Raw genomic sequence first — 25,012 nt, forward strand, 5'->3', positions numbered from 1 at the left:
AGTACCACTTCTGGCTTTTTTTTTTTTTTATGTATGTGATATGGAGGAATTGAACCCAGGTCTTCATGCATGCTAGGCAAGTACTCTACCACTAGACCAAACTCCCAGCCTCCAGGTGACTATTTCTAAAACCCATCAAACCTCTGGAAACATGGCAGTATGGGAGAAAATACCTATTTTCTTATAATGAGTAGATATTCCCCACTGTAGAATTGATCCCTAGTACCACCAGAAAAAGGGAACAGATTGTTGGCAATAAAAATTGTATATATTTTGCTTTAGGATTTGAATTCAAGGCCTCAAGCTTCTTGAATTTTCAGCTGTCACTATACTACTTGAGCCAGGCTTTAGGCCTAGCTTGTTTGTTTCTTTGCTTGCTTGATTGATTGATTGATTGATTGCCAGTACTGGGGCTTGAATTCAGGGCCTGGGAGCTTTTTCTTAGGTTTTTCACTTAAGGCTGGTGTTCTACCACTTAAGCCACAGCTTCACTGCTGACTTTTTTGCTAATTAATCGAGAGAAGAGTCATCCATACTTTCTGCCCAGACTGGCTTTCTTTTTTCTTTTCTAGTCATGGAGCTTGAACTCAGGGCCTGGGTGTTGTCCCTGAGCTACCTCAAAGCTAGAACTCTTACCACTTGAGCCACAGCACCACTTCTGGCTTTTTCTGTGTATGTGGCATCAAGGAAGCAAACCCAGGGCTTTGTGCATGCTAGGCAAGCTCTACCACTAGGCCAAACTCCTGGCCCCAACCCAAACTGGCTTTCAGTCCTTCACATCTAAGCCTACTGAGTAACTAGGATTATAAGGGTGATCCACAAGCACCCAGATTGAAAGTTTTATATGATGTACCTCAGAATATCTATTGTATACACTAGAGAGAATTCCAGTGGTGAAACTTCTGTGAACAACTAACATGTATAACAAAATGGACACTAGGAAGCTGGAATATGGGGGGGTGAAGTTAAGGGAAAGGGGACATATGAATGAGGAGAGGAAGAGTGGGAGAATGCACTCATAATTAATGCTTAATTTACATAGGTGTGAACAGAACCAGACAACTTGGGAGAAGTAGGGGAGTTGGTAGGGAGAATGATGAAAGGGTAATGCTGCTCATGAGATATTGTTCTCACAAAGTGACCACAGTGCAGACTCGGGAGCTGACACTGTGACGAAGATTTTTTTTAAGGTTTTATGTGAAAGGGCATTTAGATTTAATTTTGTCTTAAAATTTAGACTCTTGAATAAGTATTTACAGATTATATAATGTTATTTTGTAAATTTGTTGGTTAGAAAAAAATGAATCCTTTCTGGATATTCCTTTAATGATCTATATTTTTCCAAGCGTTGTCAAGTTATGTGGATCTCAGACCTAAAATCCTCAGGCTGGCAGCGAATTTGAAGCCTAAAAGCAGACCACTTTTTTTTTTTTTTGCCAGTCCTGGGCTTGAGCTCAGGGCCTAAGCACTGTCCTTGGACTTTCTCAAGGCTAGAGCTCTACCAGTTGAGCCTCAGCACCACTTCTGGCTTTTTTCTATGTATGTGGTACTGAGGAATTGAACCTAGGTCTCCGTGCATGCTAGGCAAGCACTCTACCACTAGGCCAAACTCCCAGCCCAAAGCAGACCACTTTTATGAGGGGATAAAGGAATTTCTTTGGGGAACTACTCAGCTTTGGAGTCACACTTAGGCCTTTGCAGAGCACCCACTTTCTAGAACTAATTAGCCCACTAGTTAAACTTAATACTTTACAGAAGCCTGGAACTAAAGAAAATGGTTCCTGGATTCCTTCTTTTTCTTCTTTTCTATTGTTTCCCATATGCCAGCTAGCACTGTATTGAATGTAGGTAATGCCTAGGTGAAGGAAAATGTCTGTGCCCTCAGGGAACTTACAGTATATAAGATATAGACAAAGAAACCTCATTGTAGTGTAAAATGGTAAATCTGTATTCTGTCAAAACATATGTATATGATGTGGAGAAACTAGAAAAAGGGATGAGTTCTTCCTTAATTAGCTGATATCATATTTGTCCTTAAATAGTACCATAGAATTCATTTGGATTAATATTGACATGAATAGTTAAATCAATGTGATTTAAGGTGATTATACTTCACATGTGTTAGGATAATGGAAGTGTTTCTTAATTTTTCAGTATCAGTCCGCTAGCATTTATTTTCATTAAATAGTATTTAATTTAAAGAGTTGAATTACATATTTTCTCTCTATTGTGGATATATTCTTCTGTCATTCTTATTTTTAATAATTTGCCTACAGCCTGTTGAATTTCAAGGGCATCAAGTGAATGGATCAGCCACTAGTGGCGAAATGGTCAGAGGACATAGCTCACAGGCGGTAGAACGCAATTATTTTCCAGATAGCATGGAATATAAAGACTTAGTGACAGACTTGTGCTTCTTACCACCGGATTTCCCTAGCACTTACATGCAGGCTGCCTTCTTGGAGGTAAAAATATTTTTATAGTTACATTTTCCAAATAATTTTCTTTATGTCAATACTAAATTTTGTAAAGGAATTATTGTACAGTACAGTGGTACATTGACAGGAGGTATATCTCAAGCCACACAAGACCTGAGTAATTTAGTAGGTATATACTCCAACTTGGAGTATACAGTTGTTTGTAAGAGCCCATCATATCCTTCTTTGAGCAGAATCCCTGGCCTGGAGAATCCGAGTATTCTCATGGTGATTGGGGGCAATCCAGCTTACAATAAGATTTTCCTGTAGTAGCTACTGTGATTCTCCTCCATATTGCTAAGTCTGTGCGACCTTCTCATCCTTTTAGTGTTATATTGTAACTCATAATTACCATTGTTGTACTTAGGACATTCTGTTATAGGTATATAATTTCTAATGATCACATAATGGTAATTGGTATATCTATTACCTGAAACATTTACAGATTCTTTGTTGGAACTTCCAAAGTTCTTTCTACTAGTTATGCTGAAATATTCAGCTCTACTTCCAGTTTTTGAGTGGGTAATTGGAGATAAGAGTCTAATGAGGACTTTACTGCTCAGGCTGGCTTAATTAGAGAGGTCCACATGGGACATAAGAGCTGCCTTATACTTTTAGAGAAACTACTTCAGAGAATTGCAAAATAAAGGAAATATGAAACATGAGTCCATATGTCACCCACAAAGTTCTATTCTGGATCAAAGTTAACAGCGTAAAGTGGTTAGGTACATTGTATATATATGCATACATGTACCCAAACATGAGGTTTGATTTCTCCTGAGCCCTTTAAAGTGGAAGTTGATCTACGTGATTCAGATCAGACATTTTGAGGGAATTGAAAGGCTTTATATTTTATGTTTTGCTTTCTAGTCTTTTTTTTTTTTTTTTTTTTTTGCCAGTCCTGGGCTTAAGCTCAGGGCCTGAGCACTGTCCTTGCATTTTTCTCAAGACTAGAGCTCTACCACTTGAGCCTTAGCACCATTTCCGGCTTTTTCTAAGTATGTGGTACCAAGGAATCGAACCCGGGTCTTCGTGCATGCTAGGCAAGCACTCTATCACTAGGCCAAACTCCTGGCTCAGCTTTCTAGTCTTATTGATTAGTGTTTACTGTATCCTTTTTGGAACACATTTTTATAGTTCTTTGTCATCACCATAGTGTAATACGCTTGAAATAATTTTTATAAGATAGATTACCAAAAATCAAATAAATAAGACTTTCTTATTTTCTCATCCAGTAAGAAGACTTTGTTTTGTCTTTCTGGATACAGGGAATATCGCCGGAACAAAAGATCACTATGTTGAATCCATTTTCTACTTTTTCTCTGAACTCAAGAAATGAAGATGTTGTGATTGAGTTCTCCGAGGAATCTCTGCAAGCAAGCACTTTACCTGGTGATCTTTATTCTCTCAACTACTGTATCACTCTTAGTATTCATTTATGTAAACTGGAGTGGGTTTATTTGAGAGATAGTTAAAGCCAAAAGTATCTAGAAACTGGATTTAGTGCCATCTCCCTTGAAGCCTTCCTACCCCTTTACCACCTCCTAGCTCTCCATCTGGATGTGTCTTTCACCTTTGTCATACTTCATTGCTGAAACTCCAGAGCCTGGCACCATCTTCTCCCTAGGAAGGATGCTGTTGTGAATGTAATATGTAAATATGTAAAATAAATACCAAAAGTATAGAACTGTCTCAGTGACAGTGGCTCTTCATTGTAAACTTAGCTACTCAGGAAGCTGAAGCGTGGTGAGTCACAAGCATCCTGGGAAGAAAAATGTATGAGACTCCATCCCCAATTAACAACAAAATAATGGACTCAAGGTGTAGCTCAAGGTGTAGGCCATGAATATGAAAGCTGAGAGGAATTACAAGGCCCTGGAGTACAAGCCCTGGTGCTAACATAAACAACATAAAAACCAAGCTACTTCCAGATAACTTACCCTGATAATGCTATGTGGTATCCTTTTTTTTTTTTTTCTGGGCCTCATAATTTCATGTATAAAATGAGAATGATTCATCCTTTAAATGGCTTTAAAATGGTTTTCAAAACTTAAGTACTGCATTGCTATAATACAGCAGTTGAAGGGAAAGTCTTTAAGTAGCAAGAAAAAACAAAAACAGAAGGACTTGAAGTTGATGAACCTCAAAAAGGTTCAGAACCTACTTTCTGCTTTTGTATAAATAGTCACTATTTTTTATAAGCTTTTGATGACTGGTAAGTATATGGTTATTTAATCAACGTTCTGTTTCCTTTTAGGAATGAAAAACTTCAGTTCTCTGCAGAGTAAGAGCCTTCAAAGGCCTCCGTTTGTAAGTACAGGCCAGATTCCTTTTGCTCTCCTGCCACCTGCTGATAGGCCAAATGACTTAGATTCTTATTCTTTTGTGATTGGCTGTGAACCACAAGCCTCTTCTAGTGTTCCTATGTTCAACTTGCGTGAAGAGTCAGAAGTTCTTCCTTTTAGCTTTGGGCCTGATGACCAAAATGAAATGTCTTCCTCTGAAGACTCTAGGGAAATGACTCCAGGAGATGTTTCACTGATTAAATCTACTCAAAGCAAGTGGCTGAAATATCAAAACAAACCACAGTGCAACTTGACTGCTCTAAACAGAGTTGAGAGAAAAGAACAAGATGACTTCTATGCTGAGACACTTTCTAGAATGCATTTCAGTGATCTGAGTGAAAGACAAGGTGATGCTATGAATGAAAGCTCTGTAGATTCTATGCATTTACAAATGATAAAAGGCATGCTCTATCAACATCAAGATCTTAGCAGTCAAGATTTGGTTTCTAGAAAGAAAGCATTTCCTTCAAATTTAAAGCAGATTCCCCCAACTGAGGAAATTCAAAATGTATTAGGAAGGTCAGCCTGCTTCAGCTACAGTGTAAATGATTTACAGGTGAGGAAATGGCATCAGTTATTTGGGGACATTGTTTCAAGTAGTCACTGTCTAAATTTCAACAAAAGAATTAACAGTATTGTATGGGAGCAACTTCACCTTTGGTGCATATGGTTAGAGTCATCTCTGTTGACTTAAAAGCTTTCTTAATACTTGAGAACACTAAGGGAACTTCTATGTTTTGATGTTTGTGCTGCAGCATTTGGCACATAATAAGTATTTAATAAATTCACCTGTTTGTTCCCATTTGCACAAGTACTATGATTAATTTTATTCTTAGCTATTTAGTCTTGTCAATTTGATTATTACAGTAGTAAAGGTAATCTATTACACTTCAATTTCCAGTCATTCTTCAAGTCATAACCAAAAACAAAGGCATAATAATCTGGTCAGTTTAGTTAATTTTTTTCTTAGCAAAAATTACTAAAATTCTTATTAAGGGACACACAAGAAAAGTTAAATCTTATTTTGCGTTCCAAGTGTTAGGTGTGGCTATTCTGGCTTAATCTTGTTTCTCGTTTAAAATTAGGAAACAATTTTCATCCCTTCTTAGGAATTAAGAGTAATATTGAATGTTTGCCTAAATATATGTAAGAAAAGTACTCATTGGTAAAGAATATATATATATATATTGTTATTTTTTTATTTTTTATTTTTTTGTGGGACATGAGGCTTGAACTTAGCCTGGGCACTGTTCCTGAGCTCTTCAGCTCAAGGCTACCACCCTATGCCTGGGCCTGGCTGTTGTCCCTGAGCTCTTCAGCTCAAGATACTACCCTACCCATGAGCCAAGCTCCACTTCCTGACTTCTAGAGGTTTATTGGAGATAAGAGTCTCAGGTTCTTTTGTGCCTGGACTGGCTTTGAATCTTGATCCTCAGAGGTCAGCCTCCTGAATAGTAGAATTAAGAGGCATGAGCCACTGCACCCAGCTTAAGAATATATTTTTTTAACCTTAAAATAACTTGAATTAGGAAATGGCACTGTGGTGGTTCTAAGTGATAGAATGCTAGCCTTGAGCAAAAAGCTCCCTGAGTTCAAGCCCCACAATACATCAGAGAATAACTTGAATCATTCCATTTCAGGAGATCAATGGCTCTGAGCTGTGCTTCCCAAGTGGACAGAAAATAAAATCTGCTTTCCTTCCTCAAAGGCAGATTCCCATACCAGCTGTTTTTCAGTCTCCCATGCATTACAAGCAGATCTTCACATCTTGTATCATAGGTATGAATTGACACATTTTAAGAATTGTAATTGCTGTTTTGATATACTAGAACTCTGAGAAAGTATATTTTAAGATTATGATTTTTGTAGCACATTCTCCACCTGAGAGTTATTATTTTGTATAACCTGTCAGTTTTTGACAATAACTGTTACTCTAACTTCAGATCAAAATCGAGTTTTAGAAATCGTGTAATGAGGTGCTGGAGAAGTACTTCATCTGGTAGAATGTTTGTCTAGCAAGCACAAGGCTCTTGAGTTCAAATTTCAAGCACCACCAAAAACAATAAGTGGGAACTGCCAGTCCTATGTTTTAAAATGTATTATTATTTTTTTGTGTGTATGTGTCAGTTGTGGAGCCTGAACTTAGGGCCTGAGTGCTGCCCTAAGCTCTTTTGCTCAAGGCTGGTGCTCTAGCTCTTTGAGTCACAGCTCCACTTCTGGTTTTCGGTTAATTGGAGATAAACATTTCATGGGCTTTCCTGCCTAGACCCGCTTCTAACTTTGATCTTCAGATCTCAAGCCTCCTGAGTAGCTAGGATTATAGGCATGAGTTTTTGTTCTCTTTAAAATTGACTTTAAGTTGTTGTGCAAAGGAGTTTCAAGTCAACATGTCCACTTTAGGAGTATAATTTATCTAGACCAGTGTCACCCCTTTCATCATTCTCCCCACTAGTACTGTCTTTAAATAATAGTTTTTGTTTTGTTTTGTTTTGTTTTAAAGCTGGACACTAATGTCTCACACCTGTAATCCTAGCTACTCAAGAGGCTGAGATATGGGATTGTGGTTCAGAGCCAACATGGGCAGGAAAGTCCCTGTGAGACTCTCTTCTCCAATTAACCACCCAAAAACTGGAAGTGACTCACCTGGTAGAGCACTAGCCTTGAGCACAAAATCTCAGGGATAGCATCTATGTCAAGTTCAAGTCCCCCAACCAGAAAAAAAAATTTTTTTTTCTAGAGACTTTGTTAGAGTTAAGTGGAAAATTTGAGCTATGCTGCATAATTAGGTTTATACTCAAGGGTAAACTTGCCTTTTATCTATTATTATTATTATTAGTGATTACTTTGAGGCAAGGTCTTGCCAGACTGTCTTTAAAACTTGCCATTTTAAAAGAGGGATGTTACTGGGCATGGTAGAAATACATGCCTACAATACTAGCACTGAGGAGGGTGAGGCAGGAAGATCAAGAGCTTATAGCTTTTGAGGACTACGTAGTGAGACTGTCTCAGAATACAAACATTTAACCATTTGAAAATGGATATTAAAAGCACTCTTTTTTTTTTTTGCCAGTCCTGGACTTGAGCTCAGGGCCTGAGCACTGTCCTTGGGTTTTCTCAAGGCTAGAACTCTACCACTTGAGCCACAGCACCACTTCTGGCTTTTTTCTATGTATGTGATATCGAGGAATCAAACTCAGGTCTTCATGCATGTTAGGCAAGCACTGTACCACTAGGCCAAACTCCCAGCCCTAAAAGTATTTTTTTAATTCATGTTACATATATATGAATAGAAACGTTACCGTGAAACTGATGAATATGCACAATTAATGTGCAATAACAATTAAAAAGAACTTTTAAGTTATATAAAAAAGGAATACAGTACTGCGTATAATACTCAAATCTGTCTCTTGGTATTGTTTTTGGCTGGGACACATTATTTGATAGTTGTAATGTTTCTTTTTGATAAAAATAATTTGGCTAGCAGAGAGTGCATATGTGCTACAGACACAAAATAATTTTGCATATGATTTTCAACCATGTCTATTTCTTATTTTGTAGAACATCTAAATATATTGCTGTTGGGGCTGGCCCAAAGGCTACACAAAGCCCTTTCAAAAGTTGATATATCATTTTACACATCATCGAAAGGAGAGAATCTGAAAAATGTAGAAACGAATTTACCATCCTGCCATCATAACCAACCAGCAAAACTTGTCATGGTTAAAAAAGAAGGTCCTAATAAGGTATTGTTACTGCTCCCAACACCCCTTTTTTTGTCTTACTTACAACTTTATAAGTCTTGATTAGTAGTCTTTATTTGAGATATTAGTGACTAATGTAGTCATATGTAACTAATAATAGTGAGCTTTCAATATATATATATATATATATATATATATTTTTTTTTTTTTTTTTTTTTTTTTTTTTTTCCGGTCCTGTAGCTTGAACTCTGGGCCTGGGAGCCATCACTCAGCTTCTTTTTGCTTAAGGTTAGCACTCTACCAGTTAAGACACAGGGCCACCTCCACCTTTTTCTAAGTAGTGTATTGGAGATAAGTCTCTCAGGGGCCGGGAATTTGGCCTAGTGGTAGAGTGCTTACTTAGCGTTCTCAACCCAGGTTCCATTCCTTGGTAACACATACATAGAAAAAGCTGGACGTGGTGTTGTGGCTCAAGTGGTAGAGTTCTAGCTTTGAGAAAGTCCAAGGACAGCGCTCAGCCCCTGACTAACAAAATAAAAAATAAAAATTTAAAATTAAAAAAAAAAAAAAGTCTTTCAGACTTTCCTGCCTAGGCTGGCTTTGAACTGTGATCCTCAGATCTCAGTCAATAAGTAGCTAAGATAATAGGTGTGAGCCACTGGTTCCTGGCTTTATTGATTCTTGACATAGTTCTTTAGTCTCCATCTCAGGCAAACTTGAAACTTGGAATTTGGAATTCGCTAGATGGCCCAGGCTGGCCTCAAACCTGCTATGTAGCCTCTTGGCTCATCCTTCAGAGTACTAAGATCACAGAAATGCACTACCATACCTAGCCATAAAACAGATTTCTTTCACTATATCTTGCTGTGACTTTAAATTTAGTTGTTAAAAGAGGGAATTAATAACAGCATAATCATAGAATGAAGTATATAGACACAATCTTGGCTTTCATTTCAAAATTACTTAATGACATGATCATCATGTGAATTTTTAGCAAAACAAAACATATTATCTCTGTGTATGTGTGTATACTTGTATGAGGAAGACCTTGAAAGAAATGTACAGTTGTTTCTGGATAGATTTCAAGTTACCTCTAAACATTTAATCAGAATGTAATGAATATCATTTTATTGCTGAGTTCCAAATAAACATTTATTCTCAGACTAATAGCTTTCTTTGATAAAGAAAAAATAAATGACCTAGCTAATCAGAAGGCTGAGATCCAGGGATCTCGGTTCAAAGCCAGCTTGAGTACTAAAGTCCCTGAGACTCTTTTTTTTTTTTTTGCCAGTCCTAGGCTTGGGCTCAGGGCCTGAGCACTGTCCTTGGACTTTCTCAAGGCTAGAGCTCATTTGAACCTCAGCACCACTTCTGGCTTTTTTCTATGTATGTGGTACCAAGGAATTGAACCTGGGTCTTCCTGCATGCTAGGCAAGCACTCTACCACTAGGCCAAACTCCCAGCCCGAGTCCCTGAGACTCTTTATCTTCATCTAACCACTAGAAAACTGGAAGTGGCACTGTCGCTCAAGGGGTAGGGTGGTAGTCCTGAGCTGAAGAGCTCAGGGACAGCACCCAGACCCAGAGTTCAAGTCTAACAACTGACAACAAAAAAAGAAAAAAATAAATGAAAAATAAGACAATATTAAATTTTAATCTATTAATTTAATAATTAGCATATTCCTTGGAGCACATTAATGTCAAGCAGACTTATATAAGTAAAGTCTTAACAAGCACAACACATAAAAAATAAGAACTTTCTTTCATTAAGTTTTTATCTTTTTTCATTGATGAGATAGAGCCCAGACCTTCATCCAGGATGCTAGGCAAGCATTCTACCACTGGGTGACACTCTACTCTCAGCCCTAAAATTTAATACTTTCTTTCCCTTCAGGGTCGTTTCTTTTATGCATGTGATAGATCGAAAGCTGATCAGTGTAAATTTTTCAAGTGGCTGGAGGAAGTGACTCCAGGATGGGTCACACAGGAAGAGTCTCAGCCCAGCATGGTTTTAAATGATGTTAAGAGTATTGGCTTGTATTTAAGAAGTCAAAAGATACCAGTCTATGAGGATTGCCAGCTTTTGGTGAGGTAGGTTGTATAATAAGTCTTACCATGGAAGAGCAGCCCTCACAGAATTATCAATTATATTAGTAATACTTTGAGCTGCTGAGTATTGAACCCAGGGCCTTGCACATGCTAAAAGAAGCTGAAATATGTTTCAACTAAGTTGCATATCTAACAGAGACAGTGCTTCAGTTTCTACAACTATAAACAGCAGTTCATCTTTAAAGTTATTTTGATTCCTTAATTATGATAAGTGGCAGAAGCCTATTTTCTATCAGGCTTTTTTTTTTTTTTTTAAATACATTCCATGGCTATCCTCCTTAATCCAAAGAACCCTATTGAACAAACCATAGGCACTTTTTTCTTTTAAATAACGCAGGATAATAGGGAACTGATCATTTATGAGATTGAACTACATAGCCTATAACATTCTACTGTTAGAAACAAAGCTTTTGTGAAAGTGAGATCACTAAACAAGGAAGTATAACAAACATTTACATACAGTTTCTTGGGAGCTTGTAAATAGTAATCTCTCTTCTAGGCACTTCGGCCTTTTGCTTTTTGCCTACTGTGGGGTTTGAACTCAGGGTCTTTGTATTTGTTAGGTGGAGGCACCTGAGTCACATCACTCTCCATCTTCTAAGCGTTTTATATGTATTATTTCACTTACACCACAATAATATAGAATGTATGGAAATAATGGGGATTAGTTCCTCTTATTTTACAGTTTTAGAAATTAAGACTCTCTGTCCTATTTTTTTTCCTGTTCATCTTTTAAAACTGATGACACATCTGTGAGAGTTATTTTTGTTCTGGAATGTATTTATGGTTTTTTTTTGTTTTTGGACAGTTGTGGGACTTGAACTCTAGGCCTGGATGTTGTTGGATGTTGTCCCTGAGCTCTTCAGCTCAGTGCTGCCACCCTACTCCTGAGCCACAGCACTATGTCTGGTTTTCTGGTGGTTAATTGGAGATAAGAGTCTCATGGACTTTAGTGCCTAGGCTGGCTTTGAACTGTGATCCTCAGATCTCAGCCTCCTGAGTAGCTAGGATTATAGGCTCGAGCCACTATACCTGGCTTGTATTTATGTTTTGGGTACCTATGTGAAAGTGTGTGTGTATATATATATATATGCATATATATATATACACACAAAAAATTCTGGTTCTTGTATTGATATACTGCATTTTAAAAGTTTAAAAAATAGTGCCTGATTTTCAAATTCTTTTTATTTTCCATTATTTTCAGAAAGGGATTTGATTTTCAGAGAAGACAGTATGGAAAACTAAAGAAATTTGTTACAGTAGATCCTGAATTTCATAGTGAAAGCAAAAGCAAACTTTATCTTAAGCTGAGTAGAAAGGAAAGTTCTTCAATATATGGCAAAGGTAAGTAAGTTTGATCATTCAGTAGATTTAGTTACACATAGGTGACTGAGCCTGTTACACACAGCTCTGTGAGTTCTTTATACTAAAGGAACTTTAGTGGCCAGACATAGTGGCTCATCCCTGTAATCCTCACCACTCAAGAGGATGAGTTCTGAGGATCCAAGTTCAAAGTCATCTGAGGCAGTCAGAAACCTTCCATTAACCAGCAAAGAAAAGCTGGAGTTGAAGGTTTAAGTGTTAGAGTGCCAGTCTTCTTCTTCTTCTTCTTCTTCTTCTTCTTCTTCTTCTTCTTCTTCTTCTTATTATTATTATTATTATTATTATTATTCATTTTTTTTTTTGCCAGTCCCAGGGCTTGAACTCAGGGCCTGAGCACTGTCCTTGGTTCTTTTCAAGGCTACCACTGTACTACTTGAGCTACAGCACCACTTCCAGTTTTTTCTTTTTTCTTTCATTTTCTTTTTTCTTTTTTTTTGCCAGTCCTAGGCTTGGGCTTAGGGCCTGAGCACTGTCCTTGGATTTTCCCAAGGCTTGAGCTCTACCACTTGAGCCACAGCACCACTTGTGGCTTTTTTCTAAGTATGTGGTACCAAGGAATCTAACCCAGGTCTTCGTGCATGCTAGGTAAGCACTCTACCACTAGGCCAAACTCCTGATCCCTGGCGTGGCAGTCTTGAGCGGACAAAAGTAAATCTTGACACTTTTGAGTTCAAGACCCACTATCATGCATACACACACACACACACAAAAGTTTATTAAAGGAATACCCACAGTCAGTTGGTTAGTTAAACTGAGTTCTTGACTTAAAATATATTTATTTGTCACATAAATATGTTGATTCAGCTCTTTTCTGACCTTTTATTGCAAATATGTTAAAAAGTGTAGGGAAATTGTGGGTACTTCTCTCACTGTCTGCTTACACAGTAAACAGACATAGGATGCACAGTTTCCGTCATTTGGTAGTAGATAGAATGTACCTGTAAGTCCACACATAAACACACTGTATGCTAAAAGAAAAAAATACACCAGGACATGATAAATTATACAAGTCTCTAGGCATTCACATAGAGTGAAACTAAAGGAGGATATTCTTAGGAGAGGATCACATTGGCACAATACCCATATACATCCGACTATATAAAATAGTAATTATCAACATGAACTCCAGGGAGTAGAAACAAGAGGCATTTTGTTCTTGATTGCTGTTTTTGTTTTTGTTTTCATTTCCTTTTGTGTCTCTAGATGACCTCTGGGTGGTTTCAAAAACTCTAGACTTTGAACTAGATACTTTCATTGCATGCAGTGCTTTCTTTGGACCGTCATCTACAAATGAGGTGGAACTGCTACCTCTGAAAGGTTATTTCCCTTCTAACTGGCCCACAAACAGTAAGTATTGTCAGATCCATCTTAACTTGCATTTAAAATGAATGATAGACACAAGGGGCACTGTGAGCAAGAGTGCTGTGTATGGGATTATTTGATTAGAGCCTGCTTCTAGTTCCTAATATTGTGTACAATGTGTTTCTGAAAATTTAAATTGCTTAAATGACGATTACTTTAATAATATAAATACCATTTGAACCCTGTAAACCAAAAATCAAGATATCCTATCTTATTAATGCATCAAGGAAAAGGCAAAAGTCCTACCACTGACTCCCAAAGCTGGTATTCTAGATATGCAGTGTGAAATATATACATATCTCGACATTTCAAGTCCCATAAAAATAACAATATAATGAACTATTGAACCATTACTTAATAATGAAGATGATTTGTATGTTGCATATATATCTGATTGACAAAAATGTCTCCATTAAACATATAAATGATATTTTTTCAAAATAATTTCTTCCATCAAATTTTGGTTCTCTTCATTTATTACAAAGCACATTTGATGAGGAAATTATTTTTACACTAACAAGGTCTTGAGATGTGGAGGTATGATTTGCCTTAAAAAGTATCTTACCATCTGAAAAGATTTTAGGGTATTTGGGGTTTTGTTTGTTTGTTTTGCTGTGTTGTCATTATTGTTGTTGTTGTTGTTTACTGTTTTTGCCCGTCCTTGGGCTTTTACTCAGGGCCTGGATGCTGTCCCTGAGCTCTTTCCCTAGAATGGCAGCGTTCTACCACTCTGAGCCACAATTTCACTTCCATTATTACTTGGAGATAAGAGTCTCGTGGATTTTACAGCGTAGGCCGACTTTGAACCATAATCCTCAAAACTCAGCCTAATGAGTAGTTAGGATTTACAGGAGTTAGCTATCAGCTCCTGGCTTGAGAAATTTTGGGTTTGTTTTTTTTTTCTTATTTTTTGTATTTTATTGTTGGGGTAACATAGAGGTTACACTTACATTGTCTAGTACTAGGTCCATTACATCTTGAACATTGATACCCATTCTCATGTTTTTCAATCAGTCCTCCTGCCTCTGTCAGTCAAAGTGCTAAAATTTACAGGCATGTGCCTTCATGCCTGGTGATACTTTCTTTTTTAACTGAATAAACCTAGTCAACCAATTTGAGTTTCCTAAGAACCTAATTAAGTAAATGTTTGTCACTTTTCATGTGGAAATTTTTTGCAGTTGTCCCCTTACCATTAGAACATAAGCACTCTAATACTTTTGCAAGATAATTAAAGAAGAAATGCAAGACACATCTAAAACTTACATAAATATTATTGTGTATCACAAGTGGTAGTTGAAGAGAACTGTCTGACAGGCAATGCCTGCATACAAGTCCAGATGTGATGGAAGTTATGCATTGTGTGAGTGGTCACCTATGAAATCAATGAGCAGAGGTCTATTGATTGAAAGTCTGAGCATCTTTGCAGGTACTTAACAGCTTGTGTCATTTGATAATAGAGTAGCCGAACTCTTAAGTTATAAGGATATTTAATCAGTTTGTTTATATAAAATAAAATTGTTTTCTGTCTCTTCTGTATAGTAATGGTCCATGCATTATTGGTCTGTAATGCCAGCACAGAGCTGACTACTTTGAAAAACATTCAGAACTACTTTAATCCAGCTACTCTACCTCTGACACCACACCTATTAACAATGTAAGCCATCACTTGTCTTGGGTCATTGATTTTTAAGCAAAGCAAATGAAAATGCTGTGTAAAACACATTAAATAAATGTTACCATTAAAATGCTTACTTATCATTCAGATCATGAATACTGTCTATTGTTTGTTAAACATAAGCTTGTAGCTCACAGGTAGAGCACTTCCCTAGAGTATGAAGGCCTTGGGTTGGGCTCCCCAATACATAAATAAATTAATAAACTAAGTTTTGAAAGGAAAGGAGGAACTATGCTTAATTTCCTAGTCAGCTATTATTTATTCCATTTAGTTTGGGCTTCTATGTATTTGCAGTTTTTTTCTTCATCAAGGGATAATTTATTGTTTTGATTTTAATGTCCTCCAGGCATGCCTAGAACTCGGGATCCTTTGTTTCAGCCTCACATGTACTAAAGGAATAAGTTGTGTGTGTGTGTGTGTGTGTGTGTGTGTGTGTGTGTGTGTGTGTGTGTGTGTTTGGCCTGGGGTAGAATTTGAACTTTTTCTCTTTTTTTTTGCCAGTCCTGGACTTGAGCTCAGGGCCTGAGCACTGTCCTTGGACTTTCTCAAGGCTAGATCTCTACCACTTGAGCCTCAGCACCACTTATAGCTTTTTTCTATGTATGTGGTACCGAGGAATTAAACCTGGGTCTTAGTGCATGCTAGGCAAGTACTCTACCACTAGGCCAAACTCCTGGCCCCTGAACTCTTCTCTTCCTCCCACGTTCCTTCTCACTGGTAGTTTTCTACCACTTGCACTACACCTCGAACCTAACTTTTGTGGTTAATTGGAGTTGGAGAGTTTTCTGCTTGGTTCAGCTTTGAACCTCAGTCTTCTGGATCTTAGCCTCCTAAGGAGTTAGAATTACTAGCCTGAGACACTGGTGTCTGGAGGTAATTTTATTTTTGACACAATCCTCATTTCACTTTTAATATTTCAAACATCAAGGCCCATTTTCAAAAAGGGCAATTTATATAAACCATAATTTTGCTCATTTAAATATATTAAAATGATAGAAAATATCTATTTTCTAATTTCAATTGTTATTATGCAGCTTGCTGTGATTTACTCTTTCACCATTATGAATCCTAGATAGAAAAACATCCTTATATTTTATTATGTTATTTAGTAACTTAAAATGAATTCAGCCTTTCTAGAAATAGAAGTAAAATCAATTTAATTATTCTAATTTTACCAGAAACAGGTGCTATGTTCTATAGGGCACTCTATCACTTATTAATAGTGTGGTTTGGGGAAAAATGGTTAAATAATTGCATATTTATGTTTTGGATAATTACTTTTATTGTGAAAGTTATATAAAAGAATGTTTTAGACTCAAATGACTAGACTGTAAGTATTGGACAAAACATTAGTTCTCAGGCTGGGAGTTTGGCCTAGAGGTAGAGGTGCTTGCCTAGCATGCATAAAGACCTGGGTTCGATTCCTTGGTACCACATATATAGGAAAAAGCTGGAAATGGTGCAGAGGCTCAAGTGGAAGAACTCTAGCCTTGAGAGAGTCCAAGGACAGTGCTCAGGCCCCGAGCTCAAGCCCTAGAACAACAACAAAAACAAAAAAAAAAACATTAGTTCTCTTTCACTGTCCTCCAAATTGAGATCTATATCTGTTCTCCCTCAAAATATTTTCTGTGATGAGTAGAAAGGGAAGACTTAGACTTAAGTTATGATGTCTGCTCTCCTATTTCAAAAGTCTTTAATTTTTGGTTGATTTTCTTTTTTTTTTTCTTTTAAATCAGGTCTTCATCGACTACAGTTAGCAGTAAGAAAGTCAGTAAGAGAAAATTTATTCCACCAGCCTTTGTAAATAGCAACCCAAAATTTGAACTGCTCAGCCTAGGAGCAACACTGCAGTTAGCTGATGAGTTCATTCAGACACACAAGTTAAACAAGGACCAAGCTACAGCTTTAATTCAGATCGCTCAAATGATGTCATCCCTGGAAAGTGTTGGCGAAGTGAAGGAACTGTGCATCCATACCCTCCCCATCACAGTCATCCATGGTAAGATGCAAGAAGACAACCATGCTCAATATACTTTAAGATAAGCTTTTCTAATTTGTCATTTCCCAAAGAATAAGAGTGTAAGCTCTAGAGCTAGAATCCCATGTCCTTTATATCCTGGTTCTGTCATTTATTATGTTTATGATCTTGGAGAGATCACTTAGCTTTAATTTCTTGCTCTGAAAAGCGCAGACATTATCAGTATCTGTCTCATTGGGTTGGAGGATGAGTTAGAATAAGTGAAATGATCTGGGTGGTGATGGCTTATGACTGTAATCCTAGCTATTCAGTGTTGGGAGCTAGAGGAGCACAGTTTCCACCAGCCCAAAGCTGGACTGGAAGTCTTAGAGCACTAGCCATGAGTAAGTAAGCTGAGTTAGCATGTCGTTCCTGAGTTCAAGCTCCAGTACCATCAAAAATAAAAAGCAAAAAAACAAGTAATAACTCCACAGATGAGATGCTTAGAACAGTGTCTGGCACATGGGAGGTATTTGGTAAAGTTAGCATTTATTATTTTTATGATTATCTCACACAGTCTTCTAATTTCTTACCTTTCTTCATATTTTTCTAAAAGTATCTGAAATATCCTGTTGCCCTCCTATCCTTGAAGGCAAAATTAAAATTGTTTAGCGGTAGCAAACTTAGGCTTTATTGCTTTGTCTCCCTCTGTACCTCATTAGGAATCTATTTACTGTAGCATGTTGCAGCCATGTTACTTGCCATTTTAGATTATTATTTTCCCTTTACCTGTTTATCCTATTAAACTGACTGAAGAAATTTGTTGTAACATTTCCCTAATTTATTTTTTCCCTTTCTCCAAACTCAAAAGGTGTTTTTGGAGCAGGAAAAAGCTATTTGCTGTCAGTGGTGATTTTGTTCTTTGTACAGCTTTTTGAAAAGAGTGAAGTTCTTACAGCTGGGACTGCAAGGCCATGGAAACTTCTGATTTCTTCTTCCACCAATGTAGCGGTGGACAGAGTCCTTCTTGGGTAGGTGTGACAGGTGTGTTTATGTTGTCAGTGAGAGAAGCCATCCACTATGGCCTCTGAGTGTCCATCCATGTTCTTACTTGTTGACAGTGCAAGGCCATTTTCTTTGACCCCATGTAACAATGACAGGCAAACTTATTACTCTATAAGAACAAAATCAAATCCCAGATCTGACAGTTTTTGCATCAGTATGAGACTTTGATATAAAAAATCAAGTTTAGCCAAGAACTGTGGGCCCTGAGCATCCCTGCAAGCATTTCTCAGGGCTAAGCTTACAGGAAACAGCTCAGATTGATAAGGTAAGATCTTCCTCCAGGACCAGAGCAAGCTTGACTACTGCTTGTTATTGAAAATATTGAATCTTCAGCCTTCGTGTTAGTCTAGTCCACTGATGTGCAGGCCTCCATCATCATGACTTCCCTTGTGGAACTTGAGGATCTGGTGCGGACATGACAAAGCTCACTTTGCTTCCCATGCCAAGAGCAAAAGACCTTGTCCTTTGAACCAAGAGCCTTGTGTCTACTACCCTAGAAATAGGTAAAGACAAACCTCAGCATCAAGCTGGGCACAGTGGCCCAAGCTACTCAGGAGATAGGGGACTGCAGCTCAGAAGTCCCTGAGATTCACAGGCCCAGTTAACCATCAAAAGAGTTGGTCTGTGGCTCAAGTCTTAGAGTGCTATCTTTGAACAAAAAAGCTCAGGGACAGCGCCTAGGCCTTGAGTTGAAGCCCACGGACCAGGGAAAAAAAATTCAGAACCAGTACTTACAGAACATTCTTTTATTCATTTGCCTTTGTGAACATGTCAACAACAACATACCAAACAGTTTGAGTGGATGCTGTTTAGTTTCAGTAAGGGGAATATAGAAAGAAAACAGCAGTCCCAAGCAGTTATACATTTTTTTGGTAATACAACTTACATTTAAGGATTTTTGTCATAATACAACATATATAAAAATTGAGAATGAATTTACTTATCAATAACTGCTTAATTTTTTAAAGTATGACTGAATAACAAAAAGCTGTATTTCGTAAGGCTTAGTACCAGAGAGCAGTAATCTTTTAAGTAAAGGAAAAATAGAATGCAGAACAGTGTATGTCAGATTCTAAGTTTATGAATCAAAAGGTCTGTATAAAAATTTGTGAAAAAAATACAATATATAAAGTGTTTATTTTCTACCTTAAGCATTACTTTATGTGGATATAAGACTTTAAAGTCCAGACTTACTATAAAAAACAGATTAATGTCCTAATGCTGGAGCTGTAAGAGAGAAAATAAGGAGGAGGAGGAGAATGCAAAGTCTCATAAAGGCCAAGATACACAGAAGAATGGTCATGGCCTCTAGAGGTAGACTAGCCCATATTTGAGACATGGCTGACTCCATTTATTAGCTATGTAGCTGCTGCAAAGCTACTTACTTCATTTCTCAGCTTCATTGTCTCATCTCTATGATGAGATGGTACAGTAAGTATTACATGAAATAATGTATATGAAGAGATGTTTAGTAATCTTTTATGCTGGATATCAGGTATGTATTGTTTTACTTATTGCTATGTCCTTAAGAACAATTTTTTTTACGATTAACATTGGTATTTTACAAACATTTCATGACTACCAACATAAAATAATGAGTATTTTTAAAAATCTCTAGAGGGGCCAGGAGGATGGCCTGGTGGTACAATGCTTGCCTAGCATGCATGAAGCTCTGAGTTTGATTCCCTGGTACCACATACGCAGAAAAAGCCAGAAGTGATATGGTTCAAGTGGTAGAGCACAAACCTTGAGAAAATGCAAGGACAGTGCCTAGGCACTGAGTTCAGTCCCCAGGATTGGCAAAAAACAAAACAAAACAAAACAAAAACAAAAAAAAAATCTAGAGAACAGGGTTAGGGCTATAGCCCAGTGGTATATCCAGCGGTTTGCTCCCTAGTACTTCAAAAGAGCAGGGTTCGGGCAGGGAGTTTGGCCTAGTGGTTAAAGTGCTTGCCTAGCATGCATGAAGACCCAGGTTCAATTCCTTGGTACCACATACATAGAAAAAAAGCTGGAAGTGGTGCTGAGGCTCAAGTGGTAGAGCTCTAGCCTTGAGAAAGTCCAAGGCCAGTGCTCAGGCTCTGAGCCCAAGCCCAGGACTGGCAAAAAAAAAAAAAAAAAAAGAGCAGGGTTCTATAAAATGTCTTATCTAAAAGAAATCATTTAAATACATTTTTTGAAACTTAGGTGTTTCACATTATATAATATAATCATAAAAACACTATTATGCAAAGTTAATTTTAATGGCATAGGTAGGGACGGTTGCATATACTTTAATTTGTTTTGTCTTTTTTTCTTTGAAGCCTTCTTGATCTTGGATTTGAAAAGTTTGTCAGAGTCGGGAGTCTTAGGAAGATTGCCAAGCCAGTTTTACCTTATAGGTAAGACTGCTGAGTTCCAAATGAGTGTTCAGAGACATGTTGCTGGTTTTGTTTTCTGTGCCTTTTGTCTTGTTTGCAAGTTTATCTATTTGGGGAGGGTAAGAGGGAGACACAGAAGAGATTGGACAAAGAGTGAACAAATGCAGCAGTGGTACTCACTGAACCCTATGTCGAAAATGAACTGTACAACTTGTGGGTGGGGACGGGAGGGAAAAACTGAGGGAGAGTCAGGGTAGGGGTGTCATTGTCCAAAAGAAATGTACTCTTTCCCTGCTGTATGTAACTGTAACTCCACTGTGCATCACCTTCTAATATATGTAATATTAGAAAATACCCAATCTGTAGTCTCTTTTATGATGTATAAAAAGTAGAGTAGGGTTCTTTTCTTTTTTTTTCATGTGTAAGAACAATTTAAGTTTTATTTTATAAAACATTTCCAATATCTTCATAGTCCTGTGTAGCAAAAGCAAAATGTACATATATGGTCTTACATTCCACATCAAGTTCCAAATTGCCAATTCCAGGTAAGGTAGCATGTGGCATGCTGGTGTAATGAGTAGTGTTTTTTTATGCTTTTTTCTCTTTTTCAAGTTTGCATGCTGGCTCAGAAAATGAAAATGAACAATTAAAAGAACTCCATGCACTCATGAAAGAGGACCTGACACCTGTGGAAAGAGTTTATGTAAGAAAAAGCATTGAGCAGCACAAACTGGGAACCAATAGAACCCTGCTGAAGCAGGTAGGCGGGAGGAGTTCTGGCTACATATGAGTTGTCCTCTATTTGTGGTAAGGGAAGTTTACTTTGTTTAATAAAAGAACCACTATGACAGGCAAGTGCCAGCAACTTAAGTCATTCCAGCTGCTCAGTATGCTGAGATCTAAGGGTTTGGGTTCAAAGCCATCCTGGGCAGGAAAGTCTGTTAGACTCTTATCTTCGGTTAACCACCACAAGACTAGAAGTGGAAATGTGGCTCAACTGGTAGAGCTAGCCTTGTGCAGAAAAGCTCTGAGACAGCACCCAGGTACTGAGTTCAAGCCCCAGGATTGGCTCCAAAAGGAGAGAGGAGAGGGGAGTTGCTTTCTTCACTAAGGGCTGAGTTTTGTTGTGTTCTGTGAATACTGAGTAGCCATTTCAGGACTAGAAACTTAGAACAAGTGGTAGAGAGCCTGATCTGAGTTCAGTTAGTAATGCCTCCTCCCCGCTAGCCATTTATATAAACTGTGATTTTATTCACCCAACCTAAAATAACTGCTTACATCTTTTTTTAAAAAAATGCGTATTACTTTTTATTACCTGTTCACAATAGAAAACCATTTTGGAAGAATGGTGTGTGTGTGTGTGTGTGTGTGTGTGTGTGAAGATTGATCTCAGGGAGTCTCATGCTTGCTAGATAATGTTTTAACACTTGAACCACATCTCTATCCCTAAAAGAAATATGATACTCTTTACTAAAGAATACCAGTACAATCAAGCTGGGAGACCTGACCAATTTTTTTTTTTTTTTTTTTTTTTTTTTGCCAGTCCTGGAGCTTGAACTTAGGGCCTGAACACTGTCTTTGGGCTTTCTCAAGGCTAGCACTCTACTTGAGCCACAGTACCACTTCTGGCTTTTTCTGTGTATGTGGTACCAAGGAATTGAACCCAGGTCTTTGTGCAAGCTGGCCACGCACTCTACCACTAGGGAAAACTGGCCCCTTAAAACCAATTTCTTAATGCTTTATAGTTAATTATACTAGTTCCCAGGTCAACAACAAAATCTTTTAATAGTATAATAGTATAAAGATAAAAATTTTATAATTCTTTATAGAAAAAAATTATTTTAAGTTTTTGTATTAGATCTTTCTTTAAACTAAAAGACTTCTTGATCTGTACATTTATTTAAGATTCCTATTCAAAGTTTTAGTCAAGTAGTCACCAGAAATTTAAATAGGAAATTACATTTCAGAGTAGTACTAAGTGGTATATCAGCTACAAGGAGTGCACATTGGTATAGACATGAATGTTTAAACGTGACAAAATTTCTAATATAAAAGTCAATTCAAATTTTTTTTTAGTTTGATTTATCATATAGCCCAAGAAAGCCTGCAACTTATAGATCTTCTTGCCTTAGCCTCTGAAGTATTAGGATTGCAGGTGTACCCTCCCTGGCTTTGCTTTTGTTTCTAATGAAAGAAAACAGCTAATTTATTTAGAGCTTTTATGTGTGATGAGTGTTATTGATGAGTAAGAAAATAAATGTTTATACTGTTTTCTTATTTCATAGGCTCTGTAGAGACAGTATTTAATTTGTAAAGGTCAGTGACCTTTGTTATAAAAAAAGAGATAGTATTTTTATAGTTATACTTCAGATGATAGAAAGGTATATGTAGATGTATGTGTTAATCTACACCTATTTGTTTACATACACACAGGTATGTTTGTATGGACATAAGTACACCTAAGCCAATGGCCACAAAAAATTTATAGATTTTTCTATTGGTTACATTTAGACAAGATCGGGCGCGTTCAGGGTGGTATGGCAGTAGACTATTAGTTACATTTAGTTATGAAGATTAAATATTTACCTTTTGGGCTTTGTGCTTTGAGAACATTTTTCTGTTTAACCTATTATATCATTATTAGTTTGCTTAATAGTTAAGCAAAGAATTGTTTAACACATTACTTTTCCTTTGTGGAGGAGTTTGGTCTATATTTTCATAATACACATTGTATTCAAACTCATCTAGAAGATAAAATAGAAATATCATCCTTGATGTTCCCTAAATCATTGATATTTATACGGCTTTCCTTCTTTGTTGGTCATGGGGCTTGAACTAACTCCCTGAGTTCTTTTTGCTCAAGTCTAGTGCACTACCACTTTGAGCCACAGCAACACTTGCAGTTTTCTAGTGGTTAATTGGAGATAAGAGTCTCATTACATGACTCTCCTGACTGGCTTCAAACCACAATCCTCAGATCTTAGCCACTTGAATAGCAAGGATTACAGGTGTGAGCTACTGGTGCCCGGCATTGCTTTCTTCTGAATCTGAAACTGTGCCTTGTGTTCTGATCAGGAAGCTTGCAGATTAACTAACCTGTATTCTGGAATTTCTATCTTGTGTGTGGGAATAATAAAAATGTAAAGAAAGTGGCCAACTATTCCTCACTATCAGGAAATAAATTAGGACTGGTTTGATTTCTGCTTACAAGATTTGGTAAGTGTGTTCTCTTGTTTTCCTCTACTGGCTGTCAGCTAATAGCATTTTTGTCTGAATAAAGGTTCGAGTGGTTGGCGTTACCTGTGCAGCCTGCCCGTTCCCATGCATGAACAACCTGAAGTTCCCAGTGGTGGTGCTGGATGAGTGTAGTCAAATGACTGAGCCAGCCTCTCTGCTCCCCATCGCAAGGTAACCCAGAAGACTCCTTTGCAGATACACTCAGCAGCTCCAGAAACCAGTCTCTTTGGCCAAAACTCTTAGCAATTTAAGTACTGAAGTGGTATTTTGAAAAATAACACAGTAGGAAATTTTTTGAAGTAACTGTATAAGAATTTTGTCAGGGGCCAGGAGTTTGGTCTAGTGGTAGAGTGCTTGCCTAGCATGCACAAATACCTGGTTTCGATTCCTCGGGTACCACATACAAAGAAAAAGCCAGAAGTGGTGCTGTGGTTCAAGTGGTAGAGCTCTAGTCTTGAGAAAGTCCAAGGACAGTGCTCAAGCCTGAGCTCAAGCCCAGGACTGGCAAAAAATAAAAAAAAGAATTTTGTCAGATTGCAGCGTAGACATTTGAATTGTATAGTCCTTAAAGCTCTGAGGACTTAGGATTCATCTAAAACTTTTCCGCCTTCTTAACTATGTTAGCTGGTCCTCTGATACAGTCACAGTTTAAGAGTCTGTTCGGCATTGAACAATAAACAGTCTCCTTCAGTTTCTTACTTTGATACAATTCAAGTTGTTTGGACCTGGAAAATATTTTTAGATTATGAAAAACATATTCTTTTAAGATAATATAAAGACATGTATCCCAGCTACTTGGGAAGCTGAGATCTGAGGACTGAGAATTAAAAGCCAGCCAGGGCTGGAAAGTCTGAGACTCTTATCTCCAATAAACTATTTAGAAAAGGCTAGAAGTGGTGCTGTGGATCAAGTGGTTGAACACTAGCCTTGAGCCAAAGAATCTCCCAGGCCTTGAGTATCAAACCCCAGGACCAAAAAAAAAAAGAAATGTTCATTTGTCCTTTAAAAATTAGAAGATTACAAAATTTTCTAAGTTGTCCCAACCAAAGGAAAATTGTGCTTTTAAAGTGTCTCTTGGAGCTCAGTACATGCTTAAGTAGTAGAGCACATGTCTGGCACACATGAAGCATTGGGTTCCCTCTTCAACACTATGGAAAAGAAAATAAGACAAAAACAACCACTCATATTGAGGAGTTCTGGGGAAGTGGACAGCTCACTCAAGAAGTTAGGTGCCAACTATCAGGTTTGCTCATGACTTGGGAGGTTCCTAGACTGTGGGCTTTCAGGCTTTTGTTATTTGATTGTTGATTACTTTTGTGACATTATTGGGACTTGAACT

General features: G+C 37.5%; 1 protein-coding gene across 1 annotated transcript in view; it reads left to right on the forward strand.

The window, feature by feature from the left end:
- The window catches only part of Zgrf1 (zinc finger GRF-type containing 1), a 44,434-nt gene that overhangs the window by 14,092 nt on the left and 5,330 nt on the right, over nt 1-25,012 (forward strand). Inside the window, 14 exon segments of the mRNA XM_090356673.1 lie at nt 2,277-2,465; nt 3,746-3,869; nt 4,735-5,378; nt 6,463-6,601; nt 8,381-8,565; nt 10,417-10,613; nt 11,839-11,978; nt 13,221-13,364; nt 14,919-15,033; nt 16,791-17,053; nt 17,883-18,042; nt 20,380-20,457; nt 21,049-21,196; nt 23,717-23,844. Of these exon segments, the coding sequence (XP_090212799.1) occupies nt 2,277-2,465; nt 3,746-3,869; nt 4,735-5,378; nt 6,463-6,601; nt 8,381-8,565; nt 10,417-10,613; nt 11,839-11,978; nt 13,221-13,364; nt 14,919-15,033; nt 16,791-17,053; nt 17,883-18,042; nt 20,380-20,457; nt 21,049-21,196; nt 23,717-23,844 (2,654 nt within the window).

This window comes from Megascapheus bottae, chromosome 23, assembly GCF_031878675.1.
Source record: "Megascapheus bottae isolate mThoBot1 chromosome 23, mThoBot2.hap1, whole genome shotgun sequence".
Classification (NCBI taxonomy): Eukaryota; Metazoa; Chordata; class Mammalia; order Rodentia; family Geomyidae; genus Megascapheus; species Megascapheus bottae.